Consider the following 22,057-nt stretch of genomic DNA (forward strand, 5'->3'; position numbering starts at 1 on the left):
TGTGTCTTGGGGCACATTCTCAGTGAGACACTCCTCATGCTGAGCCTGATGCACCCTAGGACACTGTCAGCCCTCCTGGCTGCCAGGGTACTGCTGACTCATGTTTAACTTGCCATTGCAAGCTAAATGGAATCCTTGTTGCACTTAAGAAAATATCATGTCCCCATATTGAAACTATTAGTTGAACTGCTTACTTTGAAGCTCTTTGCAAAGATATAATTTTCCTTTTACGTAACAATCTTTCAGATTTCAGCTACTTCTGTTATAAAGTCAGGATACAGTCTGCTTTTGTTTTCTTCTGGCTTTTTAAGCAATACAGGCCATTTTCAACAGACAAGTCAATTGAAAACACCATTAGTCTAAGAGAAAAAGAAATTAAACAGTCTAAACAGTGATTCATGCGAAACATGATTATATTGTCTTCATTTTTGTAGTGACTGCTTTCAGGTGCTCTTAACATACCAGTAGCCTATTATACTGGAATAATGTATTGGGAGTGTTTATTTTTAGATAGTGACACACTATGTAGTGCCAAGAAAGGCATGAGAAATGCTCCACAGGTAAAGGAGTCACCACCCAAGGGAGTTTAGAGCTGTTACCCATTGCACCAAGCACCCAACAAAGCTTCTTTGATTAAGATTAGTCTAATATTCTCCAAGATCTCTGAGCCTGTACCTAAACAGAAACTGCCTAAACTAGGAAATGCTGGACATATGTACAGACTACAGTCCTACCTTGTCAATCCTGACTGATTCTGCCAGGGTTGCTAAGGGAATAGATCTACTACCACTGCTTCCACTCTCAACAGAGTTCAGCAAAGAGCTGCTGTGGAGGGGCCCAATATGAGGGAAGACCAGATAAATATACTAACTTCCTCTGGAGACTCAGGTATTATTTTCTTATTTGTCAGCAAGACTTCGCGTGCTGTTTACAAGACATGGGACAGTTGAATTGAGAGGCACTGACACTAACACTGCTTCTGCCAGCTGCAGAAGGAGCGCTGCGCATGAGAGCAGATGTGCCTTGTCACAGGGAATTGCACAAGTGTGACAGTAAGGGCAGTGCTACACACCGGAACAGTGGATATGCTACCACTACAAGGTAACACTGCTTGAAGGTGGTAACGTTGAGTGTACACACCAAGCCAGCCTTTGCTCTGTCATCCTGCCTAAAACACAGTTTGCCTGTACAAAGACATTTGCGGATAGTCTCCTTCACAGTACTGCTGTTCTCAATCATCTGTAAGAGAAAATACTGTTGGTTTGGCTGTTGACTGAGAAAATGCCTTTCTGTTTGGGATGCACTGGGGTCATCAAGGATGAAATTTTTAAGGTTTCATTCATCAAGAAAATGACCATTTGTGCTTTTAGGTATGATGTCTTCTTACAGTGGCTACAACATAGACTGCTCTGTAAAAGCACACAATTCCAGCAGCTCGAACAGGAGTCCAACCTTATTCAACCACAGGAAACTGAAGAGAACACTTGCACACTTGGCCACATTCCATGATGTTTTATTTAAATATTCCTATCAAATAAAAGTTTTTGAATTTCAATTTCTAGCCTTGGCTACAACTCAAATTGGGAACTCATGCAGGACACTGCCCAAGGCTGAGAATCTTAGAACTGATGCATAACACACCTCCTAAAATGGTTAGTTTAGTAAAGAATCCATTTAATTTGATAAGAATGGAGGTCTTAAGTAGTATATTGAAGAGGACCATACATGAAACATTAAGGATTACAACAGCATAATAAAAATATTATCAAGACAAAGAATTAATTAGTTTGATTACATATTATTGTACAAATATGGAAGACAGCTGCAAGACTGTCACTAAAACCTACTAAGCTTTTATTCTTAATATGGTAAATGAGCAATGAATATTCATGAACTCTAACTTGCAGTGATTCCACAGTTCATTTGTCGTCGGCTATGTGATTTGCAATATTGCCATAAAAATCCAGACTAGTAGAAAACCAAAGAAAACTAACAGACTGTGCAAATTTCCCTTCTTTCCAGATTGTCTCTTACTCCCTATGCAGCAGTAAAGTACTGTACTGAAGATCCTAGTCAGATTTAAATTCATGACCTTTTGAACAGGGGAAGTAACAAGCCACAAGAGAAATTTAGTGCTTAGAGCTCCATGTTATTTGCATAAGTAATTTCACGATTATAAGCCGCACCTGATTATGAGACACACTTCTGGGTGTCGGCAACTTTTCACTCTTTGTCCATATATAAGCTGCACCTGATTATAAGCTGCACATCCGGGTGTCTTGGGTTACAATACAGGGTATGATAAAAGGTATCTATTCTATCACCATCTGTTTAGGGTGGGGGCAGTGATCCTTATCTCAATGGCAGATAATCTGCTAATGGGCCATCCATTGAAACCAGGCAGGACATTGGTCTTTATCTTTTCACAACCCATCCTTCCTCCAGGGAGTCATTGTCTGCTAATGGCCCATTGAGTCCCACTGTGGGACTGATAAAATTACTTCATCCCATTGGAAGTTGCTCCAGTCAGAGGGAAGAGCCCAACATTTCTTACCAAGATAAAAACAGAGGTTTTGGGACACTAAGGGAGCCCCTTTCTCCACTGGACTCCAGAAGAAAACTGGATTTTTCCACATCACCACTGGACCTCCGGAGGGAAACTGCACCTTCTACAGGATCACTGCTTCAACTGAATCACATCTGTCACTGCAAAAAGACTACAGCCACCATTTAATCAAACTACTGCCAACACCCTGCCTGACAGGGTGTCAGGTTGTACTCTGACTTTGTCAGGGTTTGAAGTTTGTTTCTTTGTAGTACTGTATTTCTAGTTTAATTTCCCTAGAAAAGAACTGTTATTCCTAATTCCCATATCTTTGTCTGAAAGCCCCTTGATTTCAAAATTGTAATAATTTGGAGGGAGGGGGTTTACATTCTCCATTTCAAAGAGAAGCTCCTTCCTTTCTCAGCAGACACCTGTCCTCCAAACTAAAACAGCAACTTTTTGTTCTTTGTCCCTATATAAGCCGCACCTGATTATAAGCCGCACTTCCCGGTTCGGGCCAAAATTTTAGTCAAAATGGTGCGGCTTATAATCGTGAAATTACTGTACCTTCTTCTGATTCATCACAGTTTAGCGAACAGACTTTATTTTTTTTGTTTAAAAAGATGGCACCTTCAATTGTCCATAAATAAAGTTATCTACTACAAACATAAAGATGAATCAAACAGTAAAATGGCTCAAAATTCCAAGTACTGCACCTGATTGTTTAATCTCGGTAATATTTTTTTATTACTTTCTTAATAGTTTAATATAAAGTGCTGGATTGTTTAATATAGGAAAAAAATCCCTTCTAATAAGTTATTCATCAGTGAAATAAGTCGTCGTAGTTTGTTACCAGCCTTTAACAATGTTTATTTTAATAATAAATTGTGGGATATGCACACAAGATAGAATCACTGAAACCTCTGCTGACTTTATAAAACTGTAATGGATTTCACTGAAAAAAATTGCATAAGTGCATTATATGCCATTCCAAAACCAATTTAAATACAGCAAATAACTCACTGTTTGGGACTGATATTTGCCATGAAAAATCCATCACAAAAGTTGTCTCAAATTCCCTTGAGACATTTTCTCAAGGAAGGAAAGATTAAAGTACATCAGCTAGATTCTCACAAATTATCAGACTTGAATCCACCAATTCACCTCTTCTACATTTCTGTAAGGCTCCTCCAGTTCTGCCAGTTACTGCATGGTGTGCAGCATAGAGCATTTTCCTAGAGTGATCAGAGCCTACAAAGGAGCACAAATAAATCGAGTTTGCATCAGGCATAATAAACCCAGCTTACATTTTCATCAGCAGTGAGTTTCAAATTTCTCGGGAAGCAGCTGCACATGACTACAGGCTTGTTTATAGCACTTTTATGCCAGTTTTGAAAGTGATACTTAAACTGGTTTTTCTAAAGCTGAAGAAAAAAAGATGTTAAAGTATAATTTGTTGTAATATAAAGAAACTTCAAATTTTTTATTTTAAACTAACGAAAGTCAAGTTACATTTTAATGAATATGAGTTACATTTGAATGAATATGAATATGAATATGAATATGATAGGGGGGGTTGAATGGATGGTGGTTGGAAGGCTACTATCTTGAAAAGCATTATTAATTGCCCTATCCTAGGTCTTTATAGGTTAAGTAACTGGCATTCCAAACATCCTAAGATTTGAGGGACAAAGTATTTCCAACATGCTGCACAGATATAAACACAGTGCTGGAAGTTCATTACTTAGTCACAAAGCAAGATTAAAGAATATTTTTAATCTAGGTGAGAAGGAGTAACAGCCCCATGAAGGAAATCTTGCAGGAAATAAAAGCGTATTTCTGAAACAAAGTGGATGTTACAAAAACAAAGTGGGGAGACAGTTTAATGTGTTTCTGTTGCTGATGGTAGTGGAAAAATATGTAATCTCCTTAAAACAATTGAAAGATATGGTAGGATAATAGTTTGACATGAATTGACTCAGATCTAGTGTCTTACAATCAGGTGTCTGATTAAAGAAGCAATTATCAAGCTGTTTTCTGACCTTGTAATCTATTAATCACTTGTGTTATATAAATATGTATCTGAATACAAGCAAGTCAGCATAGTCATATTGGCTAAACATCTGAATCAATGGAAAAGTATAATACATGGAATAATAGAACCATAGAATGGTTTGGGTTTGAAGGGACCTTAAAGATCAGCTAGTTCCAACTGCCCCATCATGAGCACTAGATCAAGTGAAACACTCAATATCTTCAGAATACCAAACATATGGATTTCTACTCATGTTCTGAGCACCTACTAAAGCACTAGTTTGGAAGTCCTCAAGACAGCCTCTTCGTAAACAGCTGGAAGTCATCCCAGATGAAGTACATATGTGGCTTTTAGGGTTTCAGAAAGTGTCTTTCTGCTAGTCAGTAAAATCTATCTCCATGAATGATTCCATACAAATAAACAGGTCATATTTCCACCTTGTTTTCAAATGCTGGAAAACCATTATATAAGTAAGCATGGAAATTAAATGAGTATTTTCTGTAGTAGAATACATTTGGTAATGTCTTAAGAAAACATACATTTTCTTTTCCAAGACAAAATAAAACATTGTTATTAACTGTCAGAATTCCTGACAAAGGAAAGTTAGCTGAGTATTTTAGACAGTAAAGAAACACTTTAAAGGAATCACTCCAGTGGATACATGTGAGAGAGAGAAATACATTTCATACTTAACATGGCTAATTTTAGCTGTCACTGAACTTGTATTTTACTTTGACTTTTACAGCACTAAATTTAGTGTCCATTTTATTATGTCATAGCTCAGCAGTGGAAAAATCTTCGGCAGGTATCCATACTCAAGCTCTAGTTTTGGCGACCATGAATTCATGTGAGTCATCAGTAAACAACATCACTACTTCTTTCTTCCACGCGATTTAGGACTTTCTGAATAGGGTATGATCTATATTCCCCACATTTCTTGGAGATTTCCAGTACAGTTGTTAGGACTGATCTTCCAGTACAAACCCCACATTTACTCTTCTAGAAGTTATTATAGCTATCTCTTAATTCTTTCTTTATTACAGTAATTTCACGACCATAAGGCGCACCAGACTATAAGGCGCACCCCCCAGGAGCTGGCAACTTTCGCAACTTTGTAGATCATATAAGGCACACCGGACTATAAGGTGCGCTATTTTTTTGCAGCGAGGAGCCGCGCGGCGCGCAACGAAGTAATGAATTACTGGCAGGTGCTCGATTTGCAAACATTTTTCAAAGATCAGTGTAGCCTTTAAATGCAACCCCAGGCGCCCTCCCCGTGCAGCGGGCCCCGGCACTCCCGCCCGCCCCCAGCTGGCATGGCTCACGGCTCACGGATCCCATCATGTGGCTGCGCTGCGTCCCAGCTTCCCCTCGGGCTGGCGGCAGCGCCGCTTTTTTGCCGCTTTTTGGTGCTTTCCCAGGGCACTTTCTTGCTGCTTTTCTGCGCTTTCCCGCGGCACTTTTTTGCTGCTTTTCGGTGCTTTCCCGGGGCGCTTTTTCGCCGCTTTCCCGCAGCGCTTCTTGGCGCTTCCCCGCGGCCGCGCCGCTTCCCCCTGTTTCTACCCGGCCGGTGGTCGTGCCGGTTCCCGGTTTCCCCCGCCCGGTGGCCGCGGCTCCTGCGGTTCCTGACTCCTCCCACATGGCCGCAGCTCCCACGGGTCCCGGCTCAGCTCGCAGATTGCACTTCCGGGTTCGCAAATTTCCGAACTTTGCACATCAGATAAGGCGCACCAGACTATAAGGCGCACTTCCGGGTTTGTGGGAAAATTTTAGTCAAAAGGGTGCACCTTATAGTTGTGAAATTACTGTACTGTTTCTATCAGCCTAGCTTATAGAAAATTAGATTAACCATCTTAAAGTACTCCAGAAACACAGAGTTTGTTTTAGAGACTGATTTGTGTAGTATTTGTGTCTTGCTATTCCTCTGACATTGGTAAAACTGGTAAATTTTTTTTGTTAACATATGTAAGATTTGAGGAGAATGTAATTCATGTTACAGTGACCTTCACCCAGCATAACACTAACAGGGCCTTGTGTTCTTAGGATGGATTAGCCTTCTATTGTGAGGTTTTGCTCCAACAAGCAGAGAGGGACATGCACATGCGCTATCGACATGACCATCCATGCATACAATAAATATAATTAATTGTGCAGATAACTGAATATTCTTGCTTCATTTGAAGTCTCTCAATCTGTTGCAGTCAATAACATCTTAGTGGACAATTTAAAGAGACAACAAAACCAGAACTACTGTTTGCAATTACACTGATGCTCTCTGATGTGTCAAAGACATATTACTTCTAATTGCAACTCCATTTCGCTTCCTCAGAAATCTGTAAAGAAATAAATGTACCTCATTAAAGTCTGAAAAAAAATCCATAAAAACAACACAATGGACATTTACTGAAAGACAATAAATAGACATTTACAGAAAGACAAGTGATGCAGTCAGTGAAATATCTTCATCCTGACATTATGACAAAAACATTGGAAATAAAAGTGACCATATTTATATCCCCAAGAGGGACAAGTCTGCTGTGTAAACAAGTTTCTGAAATTGAGCCAGGAGAATTCCTGTCAGTTCTGTATCTCTAATGATAATAAGCTAATGTTCTTTGCATTTCTGGAGACTTTTCAAATGTTAAGATTTAAAAGCAATTACCTGATCTTGATAATGCTTCTATGAGACAAACACACATTATCCCTTTATTAGCAAGGGAGATGGAGGCACAGAGTTTTTGATTTGCCATGTATTGAGCTGATTACCAAAACCACCAGTGAATCACTCACACATCCTCTCCCTTTGTTGCTAATATTGGTTAAACTGACCCTAATGTCGTGTATGATGATAAATGGCTACCTGGAACACTGCACTGATGATCCTTGAGAGAAAGTTGGGGGGGAAAGGTAGAAACAAGAGAAACTGAAGAAAATTACCATTATTTTACTAGTTCTACTTCACTTACAGGTCAAACATAAGAAAAAAATGGTACATACACACTTGAGCTAGAAAAATAGACAATTTCAGCAGAACATTTTCTCATTCGCCATCTATAAAATGAATGATGGGTCTGAAGGCGCTCGCTCTCACCCCCAGGGCAGCCCATTCCCTCGGCCGTGCCTCCCAGGGCCGCAGGCGTCCGGCCGGGCTCAGCCCGTGCTGGGGCACGTCCCGGACACCTGGAGCCGAGGGGATCCGCGCCTGCCGAGCAGCAATGCTCCGCCAGGGCTCAGGAGCGGCCCTGGGCTCCGGGCAGCGGCACCAACCGCGGCCAGCCCGGAGCCACGGCCCGGCCCGCGCTGCGCGCTCCATCGCCAGATGGCGCCATCGGCTGCTGTGGGCCCCGGCCCGGCCCGGCAACCCCCTCTGCCCTGCCCTCCTCTTCCCTGCCGTGCCCTCCTCTACCATGCTTTCCCCTTTCTGTCCTGTCCTCCTCTACCTTCCCCTTCACTCCCCTGCCTTCCCCTCTTCTATCCTGCCCTCCTCTCCTCTGCCTGCTCTCCCCTCTGCTCTGCCCTGCTCTCACCTCCTGTACCCTGCCGCTCCCCTGCCCTGCCATCCTGGACCCGCCTCAGCGCCGTCCATCTCTGGCTCCCGGACAGACGCCGAGCCCTACCCAGCCGCACCGGCTCCCGCAGCTGCCGTGGGACCCGGGGAGGTTCCCAGAGCCTGCAGGGCCGCGGGGCCGTGCTGGCGGAGCGGCCCAGGGCGGCTGTGAGGCGCGGCCCCCGCCGGGACGATCCCCCCATAGGGGAACGCTGCGGGACTTGGGGCCCGGGGTTTAATGCCAAGGACAGCAGAGGGCTCCGTATCCCCTCGCTTTTGGCCGCATCGGGGGCAGCGCGGCTGCCCTGGCAGAGGGAGAGGATGGCCAAGCCACCGAGTCACCCCAGGCTGGGATTGGAAGAGAAATCACACAGCCCGGCCCCTGGCACCGAGTGGGGCTGTGAGTGTCTGCCAGCCTGGGGAGGAGCCCGCAGTGACAGCCAGAGGCACGCAAAAACCTGGGTTCTTTCATTGTGCGGAAGCCACAGTCTCCAATGGCCACTCCTCAGCCCAATAACCCGAGTAATGAGAGACATCTAGAAGTACTCCAGGATGGGGAGGATGCTTCTTCAGTCGCTTTGCAGTTCCAGGAGGAAACAATAAAAACTTATAATTCACTGTATAATTCAGGAATGTTTCCTACATTGCATGAGGATAGCATTGGATGGAGTGGCTGAGATATACAAGATATTAATGAATAATGATGTTTAAATGGTAGTTAAGATTTATCTGTGACATTATGTATCTATGATATATGACTTATCTATGGTATTGTGAACAGAAATGGGGCTTACAGAAATTAAAAATAAATTCTGTCAAGATTTAGCTGAGCTAAAAATTGAACAATTCTTCATAAACAGCAATTACCAGCTTAGCATCAAGATCATGGATACAGAAGGAAATAGATGGGAGAAATATAAACAGAATGTAGTCAAAGTAAGTACAGTGGTTTTATGGAAGTCTGTTCAGAATAAAAGAGGGGACTTTTAGCAGCAGCACTCTGTATGGGACTGAACAGTACTTTTATGCTCAGTTTTTCTACTTCAACTCTGTCTATCACCGATGGGGATAGAAGTGCCTGAGCCCTCATTTCTGATGCTCAGCATGACTTGACCTTCCCAAGGGTTCACTGGTGTGAACACATCAGCAGCTGCTCAGGGGGACAGTTTGATGCACATTAAACACAGAGATTGTCTCAAGACTATGAGCAGAGACACTTCACTGATTTTTCACCTGTCCTGACACTAGGTTGGGAAGTATTTGTGGAAGTACCAAGGCAGATGCTTGGCTTGGAAATTTATTTGTAATTTTGTAGGAGCTTCTGTCTATGTTCTTAACATTTGCTTAAGAAATGCTAATGGCTCAGTCTCCATTCAGAATCAGTATGAAAAATAATATCAACAGATTTTTTTTTTAATTTGACAGATGCTTTGTCTCTAAAAGTAATGATTTATGAGTCAAGGGGAAAAAAATCTGAGGAATAGCTATGATAGCTGTTTTCTGAATAGCCTGGAGCTATTGATGATAAATATAATCAACAAAAAGCTATTAGTGTGTTTTGTACAAAATTGCATAAGATATCAATTTAGAAATGCATTCTGCAGAACTCATTTACTGTGAGATAATTGTTTTAGGCTTTGTGTCAGAGAGAGTCTAGAGTTCTCATCAGTCTCTAGACCAGATCAAGTAATTGCACCCCAATGTACCCATCCTTCTGTGCTGACCACAGCAATGACCTTGGGTGAGTAGTTTAGCTAGATATGGCTGCATTTTAGATATCTACATTATGTGAGATGAATTCCATCACCTTCAGGCACCTTAGATAGCTGAGTTTATGTATTAAAGAGATTATGTTGTCATTCCAGGTGATAATGATTAAAACTGAGGAGAATCAGGCACCATTTATTTATGAAAATGAGAGGAAAGATCCCACATCACACACATTAGTATGAAACACATCAGTGCTGAGGTGTCTTCTCCACTCTGAATCTAATTTAAACAGCAGCATTCACAATAGGCAATTTTTTTTTTTTCTATTTCATGCACTGAACTGACAGGACAGTGATTTTAAGTATACAGGACTTTTTGGAAAGAAAAGAGAAACATGCTTTAGGAATTTATTTGAGCAGAAACACTGGGATTTGGGATTAAGTATCGAATGGTGTAAGGACCTTCTTTGTTTTGTGGGGTTTAACAAAGTGCAATCCAGCCCTCTTCTGTGTCTGAGCAATGTGTGACGTGTGGGCAATGTCTTGCTCATACCCACCGAGTAATGAAAAATGCAGAGAATTCAGTGCTCATATGCATTGGTTTCTTCCCCAGTGACTGTTCAGTTGTTTGAGAGACTGTAGGCTGAATGATATGTCCTTCCTCTGGCTATGGTGTCCCAGCCTTCAAACAGCAGGTAATGATGACAGTGGCTGCCAGGTGTGAGCAGGTCTGGTCGGGGCTATGGCTCTCAGCCCCTGTCTCCAGGTGTGGGTGCTGCTGTACTGGCTCACTTTGTACTCACTTATTTTCACTGCTGTTTCCACCATAGTGCTTTCTGTATTTCTGTAGGAGGCATTTTGGCTCAGGCTCTGGTCTCTCAGTACCTTGCAGGGAGATCAGCAATATACTTCATGTCTAACCTGTAATCCTGTCCAGTTCTTGTTCAGTCATGATGTTCATGTAGAGTACTTGGACTCTATAAAAATATAAATATATCAAAATATTTTCATATGATAACCCAGAGAGCTGCATGCAGGGCAGTCTGACTGTTGAGCTCTCCATGCTTCCTGTGTGGTGATGATACCAGTCAGGCTTCTTCTCTGAAGCTCCCAGGCTATGCTGAACTTGGTCACTGGAATACTTCTGTTATGAACTCCCAATTTTCATAGTTAGCTTACAAATACCTTCTAAAAAATAGTCTTTTCTGTTGTATGTTTCCTTTTTTCTTTTTGGAAAAGTAACTTTAATTTATCACATTCACTAAGCCGGGGATGAATACAATAGGATCCAACAGCATATACTCTTTGCAAACATAGCCCAGGAAAAATGGTTTTACTAACTCGTCCAAAGGGCAAGCATAACTGTGTATTCCCAGATATCTGTAGTACATACCAGGAAACAATTTTATCTCTAGTCGCCTCTGTGGGAAGCAGGTGTTGTTTTTCTCATTTGGACAGTTTTGTGCAAAGCTGTCCCAGCTATTTCCTATTTCCTCCTGAAAATGGCAATTACATTCATAATCGCAAGGAATTGGTATTACAGGACTTATTATAGTAACTTAAGGAACTGTTATCTGAAGGCTGTTATTTCTGGGCTTTACAAAGTGTTCAAATGACATAAATTGTAAAATACACTTTTGGTTTACTTAATTTTTAACTCTATTTTAAATAAGCTATGGATGGGAGTTTTGTGTTTGGCTATTTTTGGTGGTTTGGTTTGGTTTGGTTTTAATCAGTTCTTGGTTGAAAGACCTTATGTCTGTACAACATTACTTAGTTAAGAAAGGAAAAGCCATACATTCGTCAGATATCTTTCTATTTCTGTAATTGGTGAGAGTTCTTTACCAGCTTAGCCAAAGGTGTAGAATAATGTGTGGAATAATGTGTGTCCATCCAGCAAGAGTGCTGGGAAAAATTGAACTCTCAGAAGGGAATGTTAGCAGACGTGACCCCATGTTTTAAATAGCCCTTGTTAAAATATCTGAAATAAGTATTCCTAGAGGAAGGGGGCACTTCTATTCTAAATATCTATCAATAACATTTTTAGTTTGAAGCCTTTATTGCTTGATGGATATCTAGAAGAAATATAAATATTGGAAGTAATTCAAGTGTGTTCTTAAGCTGTTCAGGCATAGACACATCCTGGTACAGAAATCTATTCCACTTCTTCCAGGTATTTTCTTTCCTCAGAGATTTTTAGTGTGGCCTCATCTTTTTGTCAGTCAGAGACCATAAGTATGTGGAGTGAGTGTGAAATTCTGACAGAAGGGCCAAAGAAGGAATCTGTTTCCCAAAACATACATTTGGTAGAAGCTCCTCTGCTGTAGCCCTGCTCCTCCATATGCTTCTTCAGTGAGGTCTGTTAGTGCCTCCTGTGGCTTGGAGAAAGGTGTTTCCATTCCTCAGGAGGGATGATGCATGTCTTAAAATATGCAGAATGACAAACTGCCCCCTGCTACTACATACAATGGAAGAAAAGCTGAGAAGGGTATAGGCAGCACATTGTCAAGCAAAATCAGAACAAAAAAGAAAAAAAATTATTTTCAAAAAGTATGTCAGTGATTTTATATCTCTTCACCAAGAATTACACAATGCACTGTAAGACAGCCATTTATTATACATGCTTGTATTTAAAAAGTGGCGTTACCAAAATAAAACCCAATGGCAAGGTCATCTCCTATTCTACCTTTATTGTTAATATGAACTGCAGAAAATATAGGTATTTGCAGAATACTAGAATAGTGCAAGGCCATAGGAAATGGCATAATTCAAAATTCAGACTGGAAGTAAAATTAAATAAGCCTCTTCAATTTTTTTTACAATTTTCTAATTTTTTTTAATAAACAAATAATAATTAATGCACAGATGCAGGTACCATAACAGGTTTTACATGAATGGAAAGATAGTATCCTAAACCATGAAGCTGGAAACCTGAAATGAATATTGTGTCATAGGTTGGACTTGATGATCTAAAAGGTCTTTTCCAGCCTAGTTAATTCTGTGATTATGTGCTTCTCATCAGAGTCTAGATACCACTGAAGTAACACACAGGGAAAAACAATTTAAAGTAATGAGTAATGATTTCCCCTGTGTGTAAAAAGGTGGAATTTCTACACTAAACTAAATGAAGTAATTTTCACACAGTAAATATCTGTCAAAGTTTCCCCCTTAACACCTCTGGAGCTAACTTTTCAGCCATTCTCATTTATATGAAAAACCCATGTACACTCCCCAGACTAAACAACTCTGTAACACTTTGGAAGGAATTTTGAAAGATGTATGTGTGTATTTATATAAATCCATGAACTGTGTATTTGAGAAGAAAGGGGACTATTGTCTGGGTAGGAAAACACAAAGCTAGGGTAAGATTTCACTGATTCATAGCCTGGGTTTTTGTATTTGGATCACATGGGCATTTGGTCAGACTTCATCTCTGAAAGTGTGTCATTTTCTTGAATATCCACAGTTGCTTCTGATCCACTCATTCTGGTTGAAATATGCGGCAGGTTTTGTCTTTTCCTCCTCAAGCAGATATAAATTATACTTCCACCTCCAGCTATGGAAAGGGCTAAAAGAATGAACAGCCATATGATGCCAGCAGAAAGTGCTTTCTCCATTTTCTCTTCTGTAAGGATATACAATGGAATAACCTTTGAGGTTAAAAGATTTCAGAATCTACTACTTCTGTAATGAGAAAACAAAAAAATTCAATGTTGATGTAGATTTTCATTTCAACACGTGCTTTGGGCTGTTTTTTTAATTTTTTTTTATGAAAACCAAACAAAATATAATTAAATCTGACCAAAGCACAATATTAAAAATACAAATGTAGAAGTAAATCAATATTTATTTCAGGATAACCTCTATGTCCTGTATTGAGATCCAGAGTAAAACTTTTTGGAGTTTTTATTTTTGAACACTCTCAAAACAAATACTGAGAAACTATGGAATTATATTCCTGTTTTATTTTAGCATGCTCTTATTATGCTACTTAAAACAAAGTAGGCTTACCTGTATTTTCTGTTGACATCACTTTGTTTTCAGGAGCTTTTAAAAGAAAAAAAAAGTTTATTCTGAATGCTTTAAAAAAAAAAGCATTTCAAAGTTCCTAAGTACCAGCGTTTCTGACAATTCCCCCTGAATTCATGTGTTGGTGACAATCACTCTCCCAGAGCAATGGAGCTAAATGTGTGTGAAACTCTAGTAGGATGATTGGCTCTTTCATCCTAAGAACTTCTGACTTCCTCAGTCATGATACCCAAAGCAACACATTGAGACAGATTTCTGTTATTTCAAGAAGTATTTTCAAATACATTTATTTCTGAGAAACTCCCCACAGGATTCTTAGTCATTTTAAGGTGTTTCCTGAAAGGAGGTCTTGTGTGTTAGTGGTGCATCATGAGCATCTAATTTGAGCTGAAAAGACTTTTCTGTTGTAGCCCTTCTGTCAGAGATAACCATTCCATGTGGATGTGGTTCCTATCGTAATTGCTCTTCCTGAGCTCAGCAGGTAGTACAGAAATGAACAGAAATATGAAGTTTAACCAAACAAAATGTCCATGTTCTGGACTACTTTGATTTCATCTCAATTGGTAATCAAACATGCATTTTCTTACAGATGATAATTTTTCTATCAGGATACTATCTGTATTTTATTAAACATGATTTTATCATACTGTAGATAAAGAGTGCCACAAGAATTTTTGTCATGGTGTTCCTGTAATCCATCAGATCAGTGGTCAGTAAGGAAAGGAATCACCAATTCCATCATTTCTACAAGACAGTTTGCATTGCACTCATCCAAACAAGGTTTTTTTTGATTTCTGATGGCTGCACAGGGCTGATGGTAGTTCTAGAGCAAGGGGGATGCAACCTTCTGAGAAGGCAGTCAGAAACCATGTGGGGCTTGTCAGTATTTAGGCAGCCACATCCCGCCATTAGAGTCAATTGGTTTTGCACACAAACTTAGAGTACAATGCAAATACATTATTAACCTTAACATGTTAGAAATACTACTTACTTTTAATTTTTTTACAGATATATCCTTTTTTGAAAAAGCAGAGGTTGGCGTTCCAGGAGCCAGACAATGCACATAGTTCTCCACAGTCTTTAAGCCTTTTATTTGATGGTTCTCCCACTTGCCAGTTGACAAAATCCATTGCAGATTTATCTGTCCATACCCACTGTTCTAATATTAAAAATTAACATATATATATAAAATACATGGGTTTAGACAAATAGAATTAATTGTAATGGAGAAAACAAAAATTTATAACATGAATAGCTAGTTAAATGTTTCAATTATAATTTTTAGCACATTTAAGCATACTTTGAAATAAACTTTGTGTAATTTATGTATATATATTTACTTGCATGTGTACAAAGTTAATTTCTTTCTAACATAATGTGTAATTTCATTTGATAGGGTAACATATGATGAAATATATTACCTCTGTCACCTTTCTTTAGTCCTATCCAAAAGTTCAGTGATTTTCCATGGAGTATCTTAATGGTTTCTGACAGAAAGTTTGTTTCACTATAATCTGCTACTGATACCAAATCAGCACCTGAAAAAATATTAAGGAACACATCACAGTTCTCATTTTCTTAGAGCTCAAGTCAATAAATACATAAAAATTATGTAAAACTATATAAAAGACACCAACTCTTCTATGTTATTCACTAGTCTTGTTGTGGGTATTTATCATTGTATGGTATTTTTTTTTGAGCATGACTGTGTCTTGTATGGAGGCAAATCTGCACAAAGATATGTATTTTCTGAAATTTTCTGGATCTTTTAAGTTTTTACTATTTTAGAGAAGAACAATTACTCTCCTGCAATACTTTTTGACAGACCTGACCTTATCCAAGATTGTGGTGCTAGTGAGCTGAAACAGGTATATGTGATGTAGTCACCACCATGCCTGTTGCCAGTACAGCTCTGTCCCTCATAAGCGGCTGGGCAGCAGTTTTGGCAGTGCCTGATGATAACAGGTTAGGCGGGATGTGTCAGCAGATGGAGGTTGCAATCCAGAAGATGTCTTGAAGTTGATTTATAATTACCATATACCCTGACATTGCAAATACACAAAGCTGTGTTGGGAACATGAGGAAATGATCACCTTCCTGACCTGGTCAGTGGGTAACGGGCAGGCAAAAGTGTAGGAATTTAGAACACGGAGCAGTGTCCAATTGTAACCTTTCATCCTGGTTATTAGTGTTTATTTTTTGTAGTAATTATGTGATTTATCTTTCTACAAAACCACTCCAGGAATTCTGTTGTCTTGCAGCTGTAGAGCAAAATGCCTTTACAAAGCTACTTTTTCTGTTTACTCAGCTATATAGGTCAGTGTTTTCAGATCTATGAGGGGTGCCTTTAGAAATGTTATTCTTACACTGAAATATATGTTGCATCACACCAGTTCTCAGAAATGTGGAGCAAAGTGTCTTTTCCTTCCCTGGTGAAGGTACTGCACTTCTTTCTGTGGGGGCAGCATGGAAAGAAGAGTTCCAGAACAGGAACTGTATGGCTGGGTGTGTTTTGCTGGTTCATGAAAGATAAACAGCTCCTCCATCTCATTTGTTGTCCAGCCACTGAGATTCACAGAATGAACTGTGCCCTGGAACTATCACACGCAACTACTCTATGACTTTGTGTGTCCCAGATTGCACTGCATGTGGACTCCCTTTTCCTTGGGGAAGGGAAAGCCAATCCTGCAGCCTGTACCTCAGTGGGTCTGTTAAAGTGTTTATTTCCCTACCTAATTATTTTTTTGCAATTAAACTAGTAGGAATTTAATATTTTTGAGGTGACTCATATTTCACCTGATAATTGAGATATGAGATGCTGCATTCTCTGACAAAGGTTCTGTTTATTGTGCAAAAGCATGCTCAGAAAAGCATCCCAAAAAACCATTAAATGTGAAGTTTTAAAGTAATTTGAGGTTTGCTTAGCCATATTATCCATTATTTTATATGTTTGTTTACATCATCATTCTTTCTAAGACTAAACACTCACCTAGTCGGGCACATTCTTCATGAGCTTGAGACCAACTTCTTTTCCTGGCAGCCTCAAAGTAATAGCAGTGACCAGAGAAAGGTATCCAAGAAGTGTGTCCTCTTGATTCAGGGCATTTTCCAGGAAGTTGTGGGGGTTCAGTAGGGGCCATTACTGATAAGAGATCACATAGTTGGAGTTATTCCCTATTACATTAATATGACATAACTAAATGAGTATGTTAGGTTTGTAGTCTTAGAGGAAATGTAGCCTATTCTAAGAAGAGCTTTAATATGGTTCTGACTTTCTGTTTGAGACAATTTATATTCATATTTATTTATTAATGGGATTTGACAGTATCAAAACCTTCTAAAACCTTACAGTAGAAACTGTGATGGTGAATGAAAGTGCTGGTACAACTAAGCATTGCTTGCAGGATTTTTTGTTAAACTTCGTCCTGAATACATTCCATAGGGATTCATATAATAGGAAGATTTTGAATGGGCAGATAAATGCAGATGGAATGTAAATTATATATTCTTCCAAATTTCCTTTTCTTAAGCCTTCTACAGTCTGTTTCTTTCCCTGATAAGGAGCACTCAGCTCTCAAATGAGATTTCCAGAATCATAAAGTGGAAAGAGACATTACATATGAATTCTGAAGATTTTTGTCAAATTAAAACATCTTAGAATGTAATTTGGCATGTAATTTTAAAGCTGCTAATGATTCCAGATCTTCCACAAAGCTGAACAATTCAAGAATAGAGTTAAATTTTGAAATCATATTTATACTTATTTCCATAAAATTATACAAGTTTGTGCTTGGAAGGCTTTCCAAGGGATTATTTACTTCATCTTTGTGCTCACAGGTGACATGAAGCTGATATATTTTTTTTAACAGATATTAGTCCTGTCTGTTCTTAGCAAGCTGTAGCAATGGAGATTTGCTGATCTGTCCAGAGTATTTATTAAAGACTACTGTACTGATAAAATTATAAGGTTTTCCTTGCTGTATTTAAGTCTTCTACCCCTTTCCAACTCGTATCAGATGCATGGAAAAATTAAATTCCATCCCTTAAGACTCATTTTTAAATATTTAATATTGATAATACAGGTTCTCATAGTCTTTGGTTTCTTAGTCTTTTGTCCAACTCCAGTATTTTCTTTAAATTATTGTTACCCAGTCATCTGAAAATCCTAGTTGACCAAGAAGCTTTTCAAACTTTGGTACCCTAAACTGGATACAGAATTTCATACACTGCCTAATAAAAACAGATCTTATAGTAAGTGAATTACTTTTCCTAATAGAATGAAGAGTTTTTAAAGGTGAATATTCAATCCTTTGTTTCTTAGGCTTTTGGTAACTGCTATGAATCAATTAACTTTTGGAAAGAATTCATGTCAATATTTAGAACTAGTTAGGTCATCCTATCTTTCTGTGTAATGGTGTATTAACAAAGTATTTTTCCAGTGATTTATTGCACTATACAGCCTCTAGTCAAGACACATGTATGGAGTTACTCACCATCTGACTTTTTACAGACAGAAAAGAATTTTTCCTCGCAAGAAGCTGTCTTCCAGGTGCCATCAGTGTCTAGGTAGACACATGCTAATGTCTGTTTTGGTTCTCCACTGGCCCACTTGCTGTAAACTAAACTCCACCTGTCAATCCATTGATATTTGCCATTGGTCTGGAAGTAAAATCTGTATGGTAATTTCATGTTTGCTTATGGTGACATATTTACTATACAGGATCCTCAAGAGGACTCTCATGTAACCATTGTAGAATCATCTGCTTGCTAGTGCCCCTTCCTTCTTAGCTTGTAAATGTCAACTGACTAAAATGCACGGTGTCTTCCATCCACAAATATGAATGCCTCCAAAAATATCTAATGTTAATTCAGAGTATTTTTCAAGCTTTGGGAAGAGGAAGGAAAAAAAAGAAAGGGGATGTGAGAGAAGGGATAAGACTAGGAGCAGGTAAGACATCATGCTGGTATGACCACCCAGATGTCTGCATGGGGAATGGGAGTGTGTGTGGGAGTATTCTTAAGCAGCTCTGATCACCGTTGCTTTTGTTGTAGTTATCGTGACTGTGATTCATGATGAAGAGTGTAGCATGTCAAAATACACCTACCCTCCAAATGTTCACCCTCTCCTGTCATACAACTGATGTAGACATCTCACAAACAGAAATTATTATTTTTCCATAATATTCTAACTTCTAATGGGAGCAATTACACCAATTGCATTTTCAGATTAAAAAATGCAGCCATTGGTCAATATGTGCCACATGCTATAGCCTCCAAATTCCTTTTACTAATATTTACTGCAGTTTCTGTTCACAGCTGTAGTTTGCTATTGCTACCATAAATAAGACCTCTCTAGTAAAATGTGTGAGCATAAATACACACATAAAAATTGTTCCTCCTCAGGTGTCGAGTGTGTGACGTCTCATATCTTGTCACTGATCACTGAAGTACATAAACATGTCAGGACAGCAGGAATTGTGCCTGGAATTACTTTTAACTAAAATCAACTCAAAATCTAAGAAATTTTACAATTTATATCTGAGATGCTTTAAACAACTCCAAACAACACACTAAGCTGTTGTATACTGGTTTTACAGGAACATTTCCTTGTGCTATAGGAAATCTCTACTGTGTGAGTTATTTGAAGATTTCCAGTGCAAATGGCTGTTACACTGATGTAACAGGCTGTTTCCAGCACTACAGAAATCCTAGTGGGCAACAAGATGAGAGTATAAAGTAAAATCAGGTCCTGTGTCAGCTTGACTGCTTGTACATGATGTATTTGTTCTTACCATGTTGCTGTTGAGACCAATCCACAGAGGCTCTCCATATTCCTTTGCAAGTAGGAACAACAGTGCCTGGCTGTGTGGGTCTAAAATGCTGGCGAGTTCTGAGGCATTGTTATTGCAGTTTTGGTGTGCTTCCTCCCAATGCATTTTGGAATGAGTGACAGAATAGCTAATCCCATTAGAATGGTCCAAAGCAATGTCCAGCACTGTTGATGGTGATTTAAAGAGTCTAGGATCTGTAAGAAAAAGAAAAAAAAAACACCCCACAAGCAGTTAAATCTGGAGTCACATATTTGACTTGAGCAATTGAGTAACATCTTCATTACAGTAATTTCACGACCATAAGGCGCACTGGACTACAAGGCGCACCCCCCGGGAGTCTGCAAATTTTGTAACTTTGTAGATCATATAAGGCACACCAGACTATAAGGTGCACTTTTTTTTTGCAGCGAGGATCCTCCCCCAGCTCCCCCCGTGCGGTTGCTGGCCGAGGCGCCACCTCAACCCGGTAGCCATGGGACCCCGGGGCCAACTGTACCCGGCGGGGCCGGGCTATGCCTGCTGCTGCTCAGCCCCAGGTGCCCAGGGCCGGGGCATGCCCGCCACCGCTCCGTGCCGTTTCCACAGGGCCGGGGCATGCCTGCTGGGGCGCCGCAGGCCCCCAGGCCCCACTGCACCTGGCAGCCCTGGCCCCACGGACCCGCCTCCACCCAGCAGCCGCGGCCCTGCCGGTTCCCCCCACGGCTCACGGCTCACACTTCCAGGTTGGCACATTTCCGAACTTTTGCCCATATATAAGGCACACCGGACTATAAGGCGCACTTCCAGGTTCGGGTGAAAATTTTAGTCAAAAGGGTGCGCCTTATAGTCTGGAAATTACTGTACTTACAAACCTAATATAAAATTACTAATGGAACGGAGCATCTTCTTTTTAGCTGTTTAAATATAACATCAAAACAACAGTTCTGATAAAAGAAATGTGTTTTCAACCTCTGACAATTTTGAATCAGTAAATCCACAGTATTTCGTATTGCAGAGGTTAATTTACCCCATCATTCGAAAATATCACATCTGCTCTGTCTGTTTTTAAGATGCTCTTTGCAGTTTAATGACTATCAGGTTTACATAGATAAGTGTTAAACTGACTAATTTTGATACCCTGTAGATCATGTACAGTAATTTCATGATTATAAGCCGCATCATTTTGACTAAAATTTTGCTCCCAAACCAGAAGTGCAGCTTACACTCAGGAGTGGCCAATATATGAACAAATTTTGGAAATTTCCCAACCCGGAAGTTCAAGCCAGCAGCAGCCCCGAGCCGAGCTGGAGCCCGCCCGGCCCTGGCGGGGCAGTGGCGGCGCAGCAGTGGCGCCGCCGAGCCCCAGGAAGTGCAGCGGCGGTGGTAGCTGGGGACACCGCTCTCCCTCTTCCAGGCAGCAGCAGCCGGGGATGCCGCTCTCCCTCTTCCAGGCAGCAGCGGCCGGGGACGCCGCTCTCCCTCTTCCAGGCAGCAGCAGCCGGGGATGCCGCTCTCCCTCTTCCAGGCAGCAGCGGCCGGGGATGCTGCTCTCCCTCTTCCAGGCAGCAGCGGCCGGGGACGCCGCTCTCCCTCTTCGCAGTGGCAGTGACTGGGGACGCCCCTCTCCCACTTCCTGATGGCAGCGGTGAGCAGGGCCAGGGCTGGTCCCTGGTGGCCTCCCAGAGCAGAGCTGAGCCAGTAAACCCTGTGATCCCGCGATTCTGTTACTAATTGGCAACTTTGTGGAAGTTGCAAGCGGATCCTCGCTGCAAACGAAAATGCGGCTCATAATCCGATGCGGTTTATATACGGACAAAGACATAAATGTTGGCGACACCCGGAGCTGTGGTTTATAATCAGGTGCATCTTGTAATCGTGAAATTACTATAATTTAAATCATGTAAGTAAAATGTTTGTGGGCTTCATCTATGCAGTCACACTTTTAAAAATAAAATAATTTTATTTTCCTATATTCTATGTTTTCTCGAAAGCATTGCTAAGTAACATTAGGAGGCAGGATGGGCCCTTAGGTTTTACTGATCCTTTACCTAAAAACCAAAACAAAATAGAAAAAAACCAATACCAAACTGAAATAAAGTATGTTAAACAAGAAAATTTGTTTTAATCCTTGTGTTATTTTCAAGATTAACAGCACAGGACTCACCACTATCCTTCTGGCATATATACCCTCGGTATTTATAACATTCCTCATCATTCCATTTTCCTGTGTCATCAGGAGGACCTCTCTTCAGAGAAACACAATCAAACTGTTGGAAGTAAGGGAAAGAACGTACATGGATATTAGAAGTTAGAAAATAGATTACTGTAACTGAGTAGTTTCAGGTTTGATTTTTTTTAAGTTCTGATGTTGCACGGTGTATT

General features: G+C 40.3%; 1 protein-coding gene across 2 annotated transcripts in view; it reads right to left on the reverse strand.

The window, feature by feature from the left end:
- Nucleotides 1-12,488: 12,488 nt before the first annotated feature.
- Nucleotides 12,489-22,057, reverse strand: part of LOC117003313 (macrophage mannose receptor 1-like) — a 35,728-nt gene continuing 26,159 nt past the window's right edge. For both annotated transcript variants that reach the window (XM_033073288.1, XM_033073214.1), the window contains exons 23-30: nucleotides 21,840-21,942; nucleotides 19,658-19,890; nucleotides 18,359-18,524; nucleotides 16,855-17,007; nucleotides 15,287-15,403; nucleotides 14,857-15,024; nucleotides 13,848-13,883; nucleotides 12,489-13,461 (exon numbers count right to left, since the gene is read on the reverse strand). In XM_033073288.1, the coding sequence (XP_032929179.1) occupies nucleotides 13,241-13,461; nucleotides 13,848-13,883; nucleotides 14,857-15,024; nucleotides 15,287-15,403; nucleotides 16,855-17,007; nucleotides 18,359-18,524; nucleotides 19,658-19,890; nucleotides 21,840-21,942 (1,197 nt within the window). In that variant the 3' untranslated portion in view covers nucleotides 12,489-13,240. The remainder of the gene's footprint in view (nucleotides 13,462-13,847; nucleotides 13,884-14,856; nucleotides 15,025-15,286; nucleotides 15,404-16,854; nucleotides 17,008-18,358; nucleotides 18,525-19,657; nucleotides 19,891-21,839; nucleotides 21,943-22,057) is intronic.

Source organism: Catharus ustulatus, chromosome 1 (genome assembly GCF_009819885.2).
Source record: "Catharus ustulatus isolate bCatUst1 chromosome 1, bCatUst1.pri.v2, whole genome shotgun sequence".
In the NCBI taxonomy this organism is placed as follows: Eukaryota; Metazoa; Chordata; class Aves; order Passeriformes; family Turdidae; genus Catharus; species Catharus ustulatus.